The sequence below is a fragment of the Xenopus laevis genome, chromosome 5S, assembly GCF_017654675.1.
Source record: "Xenopus laevis strain J_2021 chromosome 5S, Xenopus_laevis_v10.1, whole genome shotgun sequence".
In the NCBI taxonomy this organism is placed as follows: Eukaryota; Metazoa; Chordata; class Amphibia; order Anura; family Pipidae; genus Xenopus; species Xenopus laevis.
This window is the reverse complement of record NC_054380.1, coordinates 40018167-40033171: the sequence shown is the minus strand read 5'-3', so window position 1 is coordinate 40033171 and position 15005 is coordinate 40018167. Positions and strand designations below refer to the sequence as shown.

At 41.4% G+C, this 15005-nt stretch overlaps 1 protein-coding gene across 1 annotated transcript; it reads left to right on the top strand.

The window, feature by feature from the left end:
• Window positions 1-330: 330 nt before the first annotated feature.
• Window positions 331-10488, top strand: LOC108717406 (guanosine-3',5'-bis(diphosphate) 3'-pyrophosphohydrolase MESH1). The gene is made up of 5 exons (XM_041564097.1): window positions 331-370; window positions 571-867; window positions 7113-7168; window positions 7757-7997; window positions 9408-10488. Exons 1-5 carry the CDS (start codon window positions 331-333, stop codon window positions 9536-9538), a joined length of 765 nt encoding a protein of 254 aa, XP_041420031.1. The 3' UTR covers window positions 9539-10488.
• The last annotated feature ends 4517 nt before the right edge of the window (window positions 10489-15005 follow it).

Below are 15005 nucleotides of genomic sequence, written 5' to 3'. Positions count from 1 at the left end.
GTCTGTGCTTGGTACCTACACTTTGTAAATACAGTCCCCTGATAACAACATTAATACATTGTCCCATTTAATATCCCAATGAAAAGCCATGATATACCCTTAACTTACTCCAATAAATAGCTGCCTGGGTCACTGAAAAATCTTCTGCAAATACTCTCTCTCTAAATCACTAGCTGCTCTGTCTCTCCAAATCTCTCAACTGTCACTGCTCACAGTGAAATGCTGGGGTTGCCAACAGTAACAGTCCCGCCCACTGGGAGCCCCTAGCAGATCACTGGTTAAGAACTCAGAAGGACAGTTAAAAGCATCAATGGCAGAAAACCTTTTGACATGCATGAACTAAATACAGAGAATGTGAAATATAAAAGAAGTATAGATATTGACTGATTGGTTTGCTCAGGTTGAGGTTAGAAGGCTAGAACCAGGGGGTTGCAGATCATTTTCTGGATGGAATTGAGCCTTTGACCCCAGTACTGCAGGGCAGCAGTGCTCCTCATATAAACCATATTTCATTTTTGATTCTGATCCATGATGTCAGGGGACAGGGTTAAGCTAACAAGCAGGCCTGAGGCTTCATTTTGCCGCCCCCTCCCCACAGCACTCACTTTTCCAGGGGTAGGGGGGGCACCCCCCAAATCCGATTGGCCCAGCCCACCGCTGAAGCCGATTGGCCTATCCCCAAGTGGGCGGCCATCATTCCAGCCTCCTGGAGAGAGAGAGAGAGAGAGAGAGACTACTGCTGCTTCTGTGCTGCCCCACGGCACGCCCCTCCCCCCCCCTTCACTGGCTGGGGACTATGTGTGCTTGTGTTGGTTGGAGACATCACAGTTCATCAAGAAGAGACTGCCTGCTGCTCTGCTCCATGTGGTAAAGTTTACCTCACTCACTGACTACTCAGTGCTCACTCAAGTCAACTCTCAGTGAGTGTTTCTGTGAGTGTGTGTCTGTGAGTGTGTGTCTGAGTATGTGTCTGTGAGTGGCTGTTTGTGAGTGTGTGTCTTTGAGTGTGTGTCTGTGAGTGTATGTCTGAGTGTGTGTCTGTCTGAGTGTGTGTCTGTCTGAGTGTGTGTCTGTGAGTGCGTGTCTGTGAGTGTGTGTCTGAGTGTGTGTCTGTGAGTGTGTGTCTGTCTGAGTATGTGTATTTGAGTGTGTCTGTCTGAGTGTGTGTCTGTGAGTGTGTGTCTGTCTGAGTATGTGTCTGTGAGTGTGTGTCTGTCTGAGTGTGTGTCTGTCAGTGTGTGTCTGTGAGTGTGTGTGTCTGTCTGAGTGTGTGTCTGTGAGTGTATGTATGTCTGAGTGTGTTTCTGTGAGTGTGTGTCTGTCTGAGTGGGTGTCTGTGAATGGGTGTCTGTGAGTGGGTGTCTGTGAGTTTGTGTGTATGTCTGAGTGTGTGTCTGTTAGTGTGTGTATGTCTGAGTGCGTGTCTGTGAGTGTGTGTATATGAGTGTGTGTCTGTCTGAGTGTGTGTCTGTCAGTGTGTGTCTGTCAGTGTGTGTGTGTGTATGTCTGAGTGTGTGTCTGTTAGTGTGTGTATGTCTGAGTGCGTGTCTGTGAGTTTGTGTATATGAGTGTGTGTCTGTCTGAGTGTGTGTCAGTGAGTGTGTGTCTGTCAGTGTGTGTGTGTGTGTGTGTATGTCTGAGTGTGTGTCTGTGAGTGTATGTATGTCTGAGTGTGTTTCTGTGAGTGTGTGTGTGTCTGAGTGTGTGTCTGTGAGTGTGTGTCTGTATGAGTGTGTGTCTGTGAGTGTGTGTCTGTCTGAGTGTGTGTCTGTCAGTGTGTGTCTGTCAGTGTGTGTGTGTGTATGTCTGAGTGTGTGTCTGTGAGTGTATGTATGTCTGAGTGTGTTTCTGTGAGTGTGTGTGTGTTTCTGTGAGTGGGTGTCTGTCTGAGTGTGTGTTTGTGAGTGGGTGTCTGAGTGTGTGTCTGTGAGTGTGTGTCTGTCTGTGTATGTGTATGTGAGTGTGTCTGTCTGTGTATGTGTATGTGAGTGTGTCTGTCTGAGTGTGTGTCTGCGAGTGTGTGTGTCTGTCTGAGTGTGTGTCTGTGAGTGAATGTATGTCTGAGTGTGTTTCTGTGAGTGTGTGTCTGTCTGAGTGGGTGTCTGTGAATGGGTGTCTGTGAGTGTGTGTCTGTGAGTTTGTGTGTATGTCTGAGTGTGTGTCTGTTAGTGTGTGTATGTCTGAGTGCGTGTCTGTGAGTGTGTGTATATGAGTGAGTGTCTGTCTGAGTGTGTGTCTGTCTGAGTGTGTGTCAGTGAGTGTGTGTCTGTCAGTGTGTGTGTGTGTATGTCTGAGTGTGTGTCTGTGAGTGTATGTATGTCTGAGTGTGTTTCTGTGAGTGTGTGTGTCTGAGTGTGTGTCTGTGAGTGTGTGTCTGTCTGAGTGTGTGTCTGTGAGTGTGTGTCTGTGAGTGTGTGTCTGTCTGAGTGTGTGTCTGTCAGTGTGTGTCTGTCAGTGTGTGTGTGTGTGTATGTCTGAGTGTGTGTCTGTGAGTGTATGTATGTCTGAGTGTGTTTCTGTGAGTGGGTGTCTGTCTGAGTGTGTGTCTGTGAGTGGGTGTCTGTGAGTGGGTGTCTGTGAGTGGGTGTCTGTGAGTGGGTGTCTGAGTGTGTGTCTGTGAGTGTGTGTCTGTCTGAGTATGTGTATGTGAGTGTGTCTGTCTGAGTGTGTGTCTGTGAGTGTGTGTATGTCTGAGTGTGTGTCTGTCTGAGTGTGTGTCTGTCTGAGTATGTGTATGTGTATGTGAGTGTGTGTCTGTGAGTTTGTGTTTATGTCTGAGTATGTGTCTGTCTGAGTGGGTGTCTGTGAGTGGGTGTCTGTGAGTGTGTGTCTGTCTGAGTGTGTGTCTGTAAGTGTGTGTATGTCTGAGTGTGTGTCTGTGAGTGTGTGTATATGAGTGAGTGTCTGTCTGAGTGTGTGTCTGTCTGAGTGTGTGTCAGTGAGTGTGTGTCTGTCAGTGTATGTGTGTGTGTGTGTGTGTCTGAGTGTGTGTCTGTGAGTGTATGTATGTCTGAGTGTGTTTCTGTGAGTGAGTGTGTGTCTGAGTGTGTGTCTGTTAGTGTGTGTCTGTCTGAGTGTGTGTCTGTGAGTCTGTGTCTGTGAGTGTGTGTCTGTCTGAGTGTGTGTCTGTCAGTGTGTGTCTGTCAGTGTGTGTGTGTGTATGTCTGAGTGTGTGTCTGTGAGTGTATGTATGTCTGAGTGTGTTTCTGTGAGTGTGTGTGTGTATGAGTGTGTGTCTGTGAGTGTGTGTCTGTCTAAGTGTGCGTCTGTGAGTGTGTGTCTGTCTGAGTGTGTTTCTGTGAGTGTGTGTCTGTCTGAGTGTGTGTCTGTGAGTGTGAGTGTGTGAGTATGTCTGAGTGTGTGTGTGTCTGTCTGAGTGTGTGTGTGTCTGTCTGAGTGTGTGTCTGTCTGATTGTGTGTCTGTGAGTGTGTGTTTGTCTGATTGTGTGTCTGTGAGTGTGTGTCTGTCTGAGTGTGTGTCTGTCTGAGTGTGTGTCTGTCTGAATGTGTGTCTGTGAGTGTGTGTGTGGAGGATTTGATACCCTTATTGTTTTAATTTTTTTTTATTAAGATTTTTCCATTTACGAATTCGGCTAGTTTTGGGCTACTTTTAAAATGGCTTTTGGCTACTTTTTGGCTAGTTTTGGATAGTCATTGGCTGGTTTTGAGATGAAAACCTGGCAACCCTGAGAGAGCAGAAGAGGAGGGGAAAACAGAATGTAGGAAGATTGTAGGGTGGACAATATAAGTGTAAATACATTGTGGTTGGGGAGAAAATAAGATCCCTTACAATACACGAGTGATACTCAGAGTTCCCTGTATAACTCAACCTGCAGCCTTGTGCCTTTATATGGTCACAGAACCCTCAATGACTTGTAATATCCTTATTATACACACGTGGTACTCAGAGTTCCCTGTATAACTTAGCCTGCAGCCCTGTGTCTTTATATGGTCACAAAACCCCTCAGTGACTTCTTATATCCTTATCATTTACAGTAGGGGGTACATTGTCCCTTATAATACATGAGTGATACTCAGAGTTCCCTGTATAACTCAACCTGCAGCCTTGTGCCTTTAAATGGTCACAGAACAACCCCTCGGTGACTTCTAATATCCTTATCATTTACACTAAGGGGTACATTATGCCCTATATCATTATAATACAGTGAAACCTCCATTTTACATGTCCTTTTTACATGTAACATTTGGATTAACTTTTAGTATGTTATATAATGGCTAATTCTAAGCAACTTTTCAATTGGTCTTCATTATTAGTGATGGGCGAATTTATTCGCCAGGCGCGAATTCGCGGGGAATTTGCGCGATTCGCCGCCAGCGAATAAATTCGCAAAACGCCCGTGAAAATTCGCGGTAAAAAAACGGGCGTCGGCGTCAAAAACGGGCGCCGGCATCAAAAACGAGACGCCGGTGCAGTTTCGCGAATTTTTCGCCGTTTCGCGAAATTCGCCCATCACTATTCATTATTTATTTTTTATTGTTTTTGAATGATTTTCCTTCCTCTTCTACATCTTTCCAGCTTTTAAATGGGGGTTATTGACTGCATCTAAAAACAAATGCTTTGTAAAGCTACACATTTACTGTTGCTACTTTTTAATGACTAATTTGTGTATATAGACCCTCTTCTATTCATATTTCAGTCTCTTATTCAAATCAGTGCATGGTTGCTACGGGAATTTGGACACTAGCAACCAGACTGCTGAAATTGCAATTGGAGAGCTGCTGAATAAAAAGCTAAATAAGTCAAAAAACACAAATAATAAAAAATGAAAATCAATTGCAAATTATCTCAGAATATTCCTCTCTACATCATACTAAAAGTTAACTGATAGGTGAACAACCCCTTTAGGGTGGCCCCGTTGTAAATTTCTGTACTGGGGCCCTTAGCAGTCTAGTTACGCCACTGCATCCCGCAGTCATTTCCCTGTCTCTCTGACCTTAAGCTGCAAAACAGAAAGTTACTTTACTGCGGTTCCTCTCCCCTCCTCTTTTTTGGCGGAATTATTCCAGTTTAGGGCAGAGACACACTCTCAGATTCGAGGGAGATTTAGTCGCCCGGAGATAAGTCGCCTCTTCTGGCTGAATGCAGGGTAAGGGCAGAGACATACGCTCAGATTCGGGGAGATTTAGTCGCCGCCCAAACTGCCTCCCGCCGGCTAGAATGTAAATCGCTGCGGGATGGCACTCAGAGCACTTTTTTTTCCGAAGTCGTCCATAGTTGCCTCACGCCATCCCGCCGACGATTTAGATTCTAGCCGGCTGGAGGCAGTTTGGTGGCGAGTAAATCTCCCCGAATCTGAGCGTATGTCTCTGCCCTTACCCTGCATTCAGCCAGTGCTTTGACTCTTTTCTGTCTTAGGGTCTGGACACATGAGCAGATTGGGGAGATTAGTCGCCCCCAAACTGCCTCCAGCCGGCTAGAATCTAAATCGTCGGCAGGATGGCATTCAGAGCGTTTCGTTTTCCAAAATCGCCTCTTCTTCAGGGACGACAATCTCCCCGAACTGCCTGCCCTCCGCCGGCTAAAATGAAAATCGCCTGGGGGAAGGCACACGCGGCGCTTCGTATGAGGAAACTTCGGGCCCAAAGTACGAGGAAACTTCGGGCGACTTCGGAAAATGAAGCACCGCATACGGCGATTTCCATTTTAGCCGGCGGAGGGCAGGGCGAAGGCAGTTCGGGGAGATTGTCGCCCCGAAGCAGAGGAGATTTGTTGCTAGGGCGACTAATCTCCCCGAATCTGCTTGTGTGGCTAGACCCTAAGACAGAAGAGAGTCAAAGCACTGGCTGAATGCAGGGTAAGGGCAGAGACATACGCTCAGATTCGGGGAGATTTAGTCGCCCCCAAACTGCCTCCAGCCGACTAGAATCTAAATCGTCGGTGGGATTTTTGGGTCTTTTGCATTGTTAATAAGAATTTCTGCAGGGGTGTGCTACAAGAAAACTTGAACGCACCTGAAGAGTATTGTGGAACTGCAAGTCGCAATAACAAAGTTTTTTAAAATAGTCAAATTTTCTATATCTATATATACAGAGAGTGAGACAAAACAAATGAATGAGAACATATTGCTATCAGTTTTTGAAGTGAATTCATGGTTGAAATATATGGTTCTGCTGCACTCCAATTTGTGCATTTAACTAAGAATAATCGAGAAACGAATTGCAAAGAAGTGTTTTATGGCAATGTTTCTCTGCATGTACGCATTACATCTGGATATGATTCTCCTCCCTACCCGAGTGATCAGCTGCACAGAAGTATTTCTATAGTATGGATCTCAAAATTCACACCTCCTTGCTATCATCAACAATTACACATACATCCTTGTAGTGAATTATTGCCAATGAGAAGCCCGTCTGCTTTACCTGACTGTAGTCCCATACAAACTATTCACTGTACATGCCCTCTACATTCCATATGTGACACTAAACAGACCCCTACAATCCACTACTGCCGCTACTTGCAGTTCTCTATTACAGCCTGTCAGCTCCCAGTTCTTTCATGAGCACAAAGGGGGGCTGGATTGGTGTTTTATGTTGGCTTACAAAACACAATGTGTAATTTAATGTTTTTAAACACATCCAATAGAGCATGATATCCTTGTGTGACATGATTGGCGCAGAACCAGTGTTTATCAGGGTGCTCTTTATTAATTACTGCACATACACAAGATTTGCCAGTATGGCACAGCCCAGCCCACAGACAGAAACGAGGGGGGGGGGGGGTTCAATCTGCTGGCACCCAAGAAACCAAATTAAATTTAACATGTCAATTTTTCTAAAAGAAACAAAGACGAGGGAAGGGATATATTTACCGGTATGTAACTTTGTTTTTATTACAAATAACAGGTCCTCTTTTATTTTTTCGCTGCGGCAATAGGAGTTCAGAAGCTGCACTTATTCTGGAAGCTGCAAATTTTGCTGTAGAGAAGCACAAACAACAGAGAAGAAAGGACCATGAGAAAACACTGTATATTAGCCACCCATTAGGTTTTTACCAGTGGTCAATACTTTATCCATGTGTCCTTTCCAATCATATTTATGATACTGTTAAATATAGGCTTCTTATGCATTCATACTCTGACCTTATATTTCAGGTGTTGCAAGAATACTGTCTCATGAGGCTGGAATAACAGATACAGCAGTGCTCCAGGTAGTTCTTTTATTCAGGATAGATCCAAATACATAATAAGGAGGGCACGCTCAACAGAAATGCAAAAGAATACAGGTATAGTATCCGTTATCGGGAAACCCATTATCCAGACAGCTCCGAATTACTGGAAAGCCATCTCCCATAGTATCCGTTTTCTCCAAATAATCCACATTTTAAAAATGATTTCTTTATTGTTTGTAATAATAACAGTACCTTGTACTTTGTCCAAACTAGGATATAATTAATCCTTAATGTTTTTCTAGTAGACTTAAAGTATGAAGATCCAAATAACGGAAAGATCCGTTATCCAGAAAACCCCAGGTTACAAGCATTCTGGATAATAAGTCCCATACCTGTACTGGTTATGTATGACATGGCTTGGTAGTTCTGCTGTGTTGAAGTGTAACTGAGCCATGTAATGTAAAAATAGGCTTCCTTGCTAAATATCTGGAGGGCCATGACCTCTCATTTTTAATGTCAGATTTAAAGATCCAGTGTGCCCATGCAACACAACGGTGGTCCACTTATTTGACGGTTCACATAACATTTAACACCCAAGCTTTTTTATATACAAATCTTGATTTTTAGGCAGCTCTGCTTCACAACATTGTAGAAGACACTATCACCACTTTTGCAGAAATTGAGTTGCATTTTGGACAAGATGTACGTAACATAGTAGAGAAAGTGACAGATGATAAGACTCTACCAAAGATGGAAAGAAAGAAGCAGCAAATTGCACACGCACCTCACTGCAGCCACAAAGCCAAGCTAGTGAAACTAGCAAACAAGTTATACAACCTGCGATACTTGAAGCGCTGCACCCCAGAAGGTAATATTCTGTCTTAGCTGTTGCATTTACTTCTAAAAAATCACAAAATGGTAAAAAGTACAGCAACTGGTACCACCTTTATTAAAGCTACAGTTATACAAAGTTCCCAAACTCAAATAATTTGCAGACAAATGCACATCATGACATGGCCATGAAAAAGACTCACTCGATGTTGAGATGTGGATTGTCCAAAATGCAGTTCTGTTTAAAACAATTGTTTGTTGCAGCCAGGTCCGGACTGGCAATCTGTGGGTTCTGGCAAATGCCAGAGGGGCTGCTGTAAGTTGCCATAGACTATTTATTGGGCTGGTGGGGGGCTGCTCGGGCCTCTGTGTACTTGGAATGCCAGGGCCTGTTGTGAATCACTGTCCGGACCTGGTTGCTGCTCATCTAAATAATGACTTAATATTGCATTACGTGGCTATAGTGTCATTATGCGCACAAAGTCACACACGAATGAGCAAGCCGAGAGGCTCAGTCATTATGCGTATTTGTCTGATCAAACATGTCCCCGCACTAGAAGCTCCCTCCCAATGTGGGTGTCATGCACCCTAGTAGTATGTATTGGCCAAAATAGTATTGTTTCTAGAGGGCATTCTCTGTTAGCTCACACCTCCCTTGAGGAAATTATTTTCCTGTGATAGGTACCCTTTAAGGTGAGACGTATGATTTAAATTACTTGTGCACAGTCAAAGCAAATCAGCAATCACAGAGAAGCCTCTGTATAAACAAACTCCCCAATAACAATACATTTGCAACCTTAGGGCTATTCCACACGGGGAGATAGCCACGCGTTTGCGGTCGCGGCGACAAAGCGCCGCGCCAGTCGCCGCGACCGGCGCAGGCGACAGTTTTGTATGGGCGCCTATGTAAAAACGCCTGTGCTAACCACACGAGGCGATGCGCTTTTCAACAGTCGCCTGAAAATGCCTGGCGAGGCATTTTCAGGCGACTGTTGAAAAGCGCATCGCCTCGTGTGGTTAGCACAGGCGTTTTTACATAGGTGCCCATACAAAACTGTCGCCTGCGCCGGTCGCCTGCGCCGGTCGCGGCGACTGGCGCGGCGCTTTGTCGCCGCGACCGCAAACGCGTGGCTATCTCCCCGTGTGGACTAGCCCTTACAGAGGAAATAATTAAAAAATTATAAAAAAAATAATGACCAATTGAAAGGTTGCTTAGAATTGGCCATTCTATAACAAACAAAGTAAACTTGGAGGTGAAGCACCCCATTAAGATATGGTGATCCAAATTACAGAAAGATCCCTTATTTAGAAATCCCAGGTCCCAACTATTCCCATAATTGTACTTATATGTGTAGGGAAGAGTCTGTGTACTTAAAAAGACAGTGGTAGTAACTATCAGACCCTTGATCCTTTGATTGATGTATTAAAAATGTCTTCTACTTTGTAGGCTGGTCAGAAGAGAGAGTCCAAGAATATTTTCAATGGGTATCTCAAGTGCTGAGAGGACTACGAGGAACAAATTCCTTTCTGGAGGCAAAACTAGACCATTTGTTTATAGATCAAGGCATTGCAGTCTAATCCACATTATATCTCCATTTTGGAAATTATGGACTTGCTAAACTTTAAATACACTGCTACACTGACTGGCTGGCAATGGATTTGGGAGTTGTAGTTCATCTACAGCTGGAAGGCTATGAGGCACCCATCCTAAAGATTTAAATTATATTAATTATTTTTTTTTTCAAAGGATAAATGTAACCACTCTTGTATTGTACAATATGATTTTTGGGACATTTAATTGATTGAAGAGCCATATAGATGGATGTTTTAAAGAGTTTTGTATGCTGGGAAATCTTAATTCTGAACCTTCTACATGTGACTAGGCCCATTATATGTTACTTCTTCTGATTCTGATTCTAGTTTGCTCATGGAAATGTCTGCTGTCTGTTTGCACTGATTAGGAAATATTTTTTAAAGATCAATTTATTGGTTTGCTAGTTGGGTTATAAAACAAATTTAGGATAATAATTTAAACATTTTCTGTGGAACTGGTTCTAAATTTAAAGGAGAACTTAATTCAGAGGTTCCACAATTAAATCCGTAGCTTTACAGGTGAAGGCAGTCACCCAACCACAACTGCTATAGTTATTCTGCATAAAATAATCATGTCTTTTTCAAAGTCCACTCCCAACCCTGCACTGATCTCCGTGTCCACCATGTTTAGTTATGTCACTTCCAACTATGACAAGAAGGTCAATTTGGGAAAATATGCAGCAATGCCCACTGGTCCCCCCCCCCTTTTATTTGCTTTAGCCATAGAACTGACCTGGAAGCGGCCAACTAAAATGCTTAAGCTGAAGTCATTGCCCTGTGTGCTATTAAAGGGGTGTTATACCCAAATTTCTTTCAAAACATGCTGTAAGAGGGGAACTTGGACAGACCTAAATGATCATTGTTGCCCATTATAAATTTATACCTGAGGCATTGTTCTATTCATGCTTCATGGCAAATAAAACACCCTGATGCTTGTTGCTGCTTGGATTATTTTATACTTTTGGTAGATTTAGGGATTTTCAGGGAAGAAATCAAAAAAATATAGTGGTGGGATAATTCTATATGTGTAAATGTGTAGAAAATCAAGTTAAACAAAAAAAAAATATTAATTACTTGATTCACTTAGGTTTGAGGCACCAGAGTGCTTTCATACATAGTAATATTCCCTAATTTATGCTCAGGCTGTTATAGGACTGCTATTTGCACTGTCTGGTCAGCATTTTACCAGTTCATATAAATGCCATTTACCAAAGCAGTAACACAGTGGCATTGCCATCAGCAAAACAACTTTAATGCATGTTTGTCATGGTACCATACTGTGGCCCTAATAGCAGTTGTTTAAAATAGAATGCCCAGCTTTGGCAAGTTTTAACTATAGCTGTAGGTGCAGCATGTTGTATGCCATAGGCACATATAAATCTAGACACAGGGATATTCTTCAGATTCTTCAGATTTTAAACTGCAACTCCCAACACTCATTGTTATTGACTGGGCAGATAAAATAGCAATCAAGTTGCAACCGTACCCCAGAAGGTCAAGCAGATATCAGACGGTGGTATGGGGGGGCAATTGACCCACCAAATTTCCTGCAGAAAATGAACCGTTGTTCTTGCAGTACTCTGATTCATTATAGCAATCTCACTGCTCATGTAATGTGTTGCACCACAGTTACATAGCCATAGGCCTGCATTCAGGAACTGGGCTAATTGTACTTACTTACAAAATAAAGATAAAAATGTTTTATCGGTAGCGCAAAAGCAGAAAAAAGGTGGCAAGATAAAAACACCCATAGACACCCATTGCTACAAAATTGTTGTGTGACAAAATTTTTTTTTAATTTTTTGCCATTTCGTGAAGCTTTCTGTAGTTTTGCAAATTTTTTGGGGAAATGAAATGGGCAGATTAGCTCATCACTGATGCCCACTGGAAGGGAAGCCTAAGGTGTTATTAGAATTCCCTATACATAGTTAATATAATAGGAGGGAACACTTGGCTCTTTATCTTTTGGACCTCACCTGTGCCCAAGGGTGGATGCTGCTGGGGAACCTGGAGTCCCCAGTAAAGAAATGTGCCCTAAGGGAACCAGCCCCTATATCAGGGGCAGGGAGCCTGCCAATGAGGTTTTAGGAAGTGATTAGTGATGGGTGAATTTGTCTCGTCAATTTCCCGCAAATTTGTGAAATGACAAAAAATCAGCGAAAATTTGGGGGGCGCGTCAATTTTGACAATGTCAACTAGCACAGGTACATGTTTAGATCGCCAGTAGAAAAAAACTATGCTAGTGGTCCGGATCCCTACTAGTGGATGCTTCTCAGGGAATAAATGTAGCCTGGATCTATTTCTAGGGTGCCCCTTCCAGGAAGAAAGTGTCTGTAAAGTAGAAAAAGTAGGGCTACTGAACCTTTAGTTGCTTCTGAATGGGCCACTCTATAGTTCTGATAAATTTTATCTTCCATGTGTCAATAATTATAAAATTCTCCTATAACAATGTTCAAACCTTAACTTATCTGTTGGCATTTGCTGCCATCTACAGGCCAGGACAACAAAAAAAAGATTCATATATCAGAATTTCAGTTTTTTTAAAGAGAAGCTAAGAAAGACGAAAACCTTTAAAATTAATTAGGAAAAGACAAACAAAAGAAGGACAATCTCATCCAAAAATCAACTATTAATTATTTATATTCTAAAAATACCACGTTTTGATAAAATATTGTTTTATTTTTAAATTTTTATTTTATTATAAAATAAGGTTGAGTTTCCCTTAGTTCAGCCTTGAAAAAAAATACTTTTATATATGTATTTTCTTGCATTTTAGCAAACTGTATTTACATATTCACATTTCGTGAACTCAAACCCACGAATCCTTTTATCCAAAGAACAATGCAGTATTCCATTAATGGAATATTTGTATTAGTTGGCTTACTTATGAACTTATGAGTTTGGTTTGTAAATCAATTCCTAAAAACCTATGGCTAGTAAATACATAAAACTAATACTACTCAGGACTTGGGATGACTTGCTGGAGAAAAAGCTTAGACTGTTTCTCAACTGCTGATAAAACAAAAATAACGTTTTTGAAACCCTTGTTAAATATTATAGTGTATACAAAGCACTCCCTAAACTAATGGATCAACTTGCCTGGGTGCCGATTACGTAAATAGATAAATGACCATAGTACAGCACTCCAATCTTAGGTACAGGTTAGGATCCATTATCCAGAAACCTGTTGTCCAAAAATCCCTGAATTACAGGAAGGCCATCTCCCATAGACTCCATTACAAGCAAATTATGCAAATTTTTAAAATTATTTTTCTCTGTAATAATAAGAAAGTTCCTTGCACTTGATCCCAGCGAAGATATATTTAACCATTATCAGAGCAATCCTATTAGGTTTATTTTTTTTTTTTTCAAGTAGACTTAAGATATGGAGATCTAAATTATGGAAAGATACAGAAAACTCCAGGTTCCGAGCATTCTCGATAACGGGTCCTATACCTTTATACATTTGCCGAATGTCAATAAATGACCTCTAAAGTGTGAAAGAAAGAAAGTGTACCTCTAATGTGGTAGAGTTAAAAAACAAAACAAAACTCTACAAAGTTTAAAATTACAGGAAGACCATCTAGTTCTAATTTTAATATTGATTTTATTTTTTTCAGTAGTAATGTAATGATCCTAAATATGTTACATGCATCCATATTGGTGGAAACAATTCTATTTGTTTTTTTTTTTACTTAAGATTTACTTAAGACTTAAGATGTAGTGATCCAGTTTACTTAAAAAAAAAAAAACCTTTCCCGGAAAACCCCAGGTCCCAAGCATTCTGGATAATCGATGTCTAGTGATGAGTGAATCTGTCCCATTCCACTTTGCTAAAAAAATTCCGAAGCTGCAGAAAAAATTAAGGAACGTGAAAATTTCATGTAAGTAAAAGGCTGTTTTTACACGCAATCATTTTTACACATGCAACAATTTTTCTCGCTCCAAATGCATTAAAGTCAATAGGCGTTTTTTCTTATTGCTGACTTTTTTCATAATGCATTAAAGTCAATGAGCGTTTTTTCTTATAGGCGTTTTTTCTCTGCAAAATTTTCCATGGCGAATTTTTGCAAAAAAAATTGCACATGCCGAAATTCGGAATTCTGCAGCAAATTCATGGCTGACGACTAAATTTGTTCATCACTATTGATGTCACATCTCTAAATAGAAAATATGGAGAAAATCATTTAGGGAATGTCCACCAGATGGTGCAGTTGATGTGGATTTCAACAGATGTCACTCTAAGGGACCTGAGGTTCCAATCAAACTCTGCTAATTAAGTTTAGTTTCTTCATATTGTTCAGGGTTATAGTACATACTTGCATGAGAGGAGGGGGTTATAAGAAATACAACAACAATAACATTAGCACAATAGAACGCCATGACAAATCATGCTCAGTTATAGAATATAAATATTGGCATGTGCAATGAGGTGTAAAATTCTGGCATAAGAATGGGGTTTATTATCACTAAATAAAATCGGATTGCTATTGGGCATTCCCATTAACCCTGTTATCCCAGAATACAAAACAATTTGCAAATGGTATAAGTGTTGGGCCAACTCAAATTCTGAAACCCCCTTCTGCTGCCTAGTGGGTTAATATGTTACTGTATATAGTTATTTGTGACTCTTAAAGAAAAACTATAACCCTGAACAAAGTAGGTCTCTATAAAAGTATATTGCATAAAACAACTCATATGTAAAAAAAACCCTGCTTCATGTAAATATACCATTTTCATAATAATATACTTTTTTACTAGTATGTGCCAAACCAAACAAACAATAAATGTTAAGTCACATGAGCCAATTAATAGACAGATTTCTATCTTTTACTTCCAAACTTCCTGTTACAGTAAGAGCTGCAGTATTTCTGGTCAGGTGATCTCTGAAGCAGCACACAGACCATAAAGAAATGGTGTTTAAAGGCAAGAGATGTAAAAGGGCAATATTTACTTAAATAGTGTATATATACCAGTTTGGTAAGATTTTTTAATATGCCACTTAATTTGATATAAACTATCTGTTGCTTAAGTATTCATTTTGTGGGTATAGTTTTCCTTTAAAGGAGAACTAAAGCTTTACTAAAGAAGTAGGCCAGCAATGTTGCATATTATGCTCTGGGCTTCTGTACCAGCCCAAGGCAACCACAGTCATTTAGCAGTAAAGATCTGTGCCTGTGCTGGAAGCTGCAGACCTGGAGGGGTGGGACTGGGAGGTCACATGGCCAGGAAGCTGTTTGCTAAGAGAAGTCAGGAGGAAGTGGGAGTGCATGCTGGGAAAGAGATAACAGGAAATACTTGCTGCAGTGTGGGCTGGTGGCTGCACAACAGAGTGGGATAAGCTGCGGCGTCCCATCCATTTTGGACTGTGATTCCTCAGATCTGCACCCCATGTTATGTTACTGGACTGTTAATCTATACTCCTGTTATACACAAGTGCAGCTGGAATACT

Bases quoted from the DNA above. Each gene is read 5' to 3' on its own strand.
- LOC108717406 (XM_041564097.1), top strand. From the start codon at position 331: ATGCATGAACTAAATACAGAGAATGTGAAATATAAAAGAA. The intron at 371-570 runs GTATAGATATTG...AGCAGGCCTGAG, and splicing joins GAATGTGAAATATAAAAGAA to GCTTCATTTTGCCGCCCCCT. The intron at 868-7,112 runs GTAAAGTTTACC...CTTATATTTCAG, and splicing joins CTGCTGCTCTGCTCCATGTG to GTGTTGCAAGAATACTGTCT.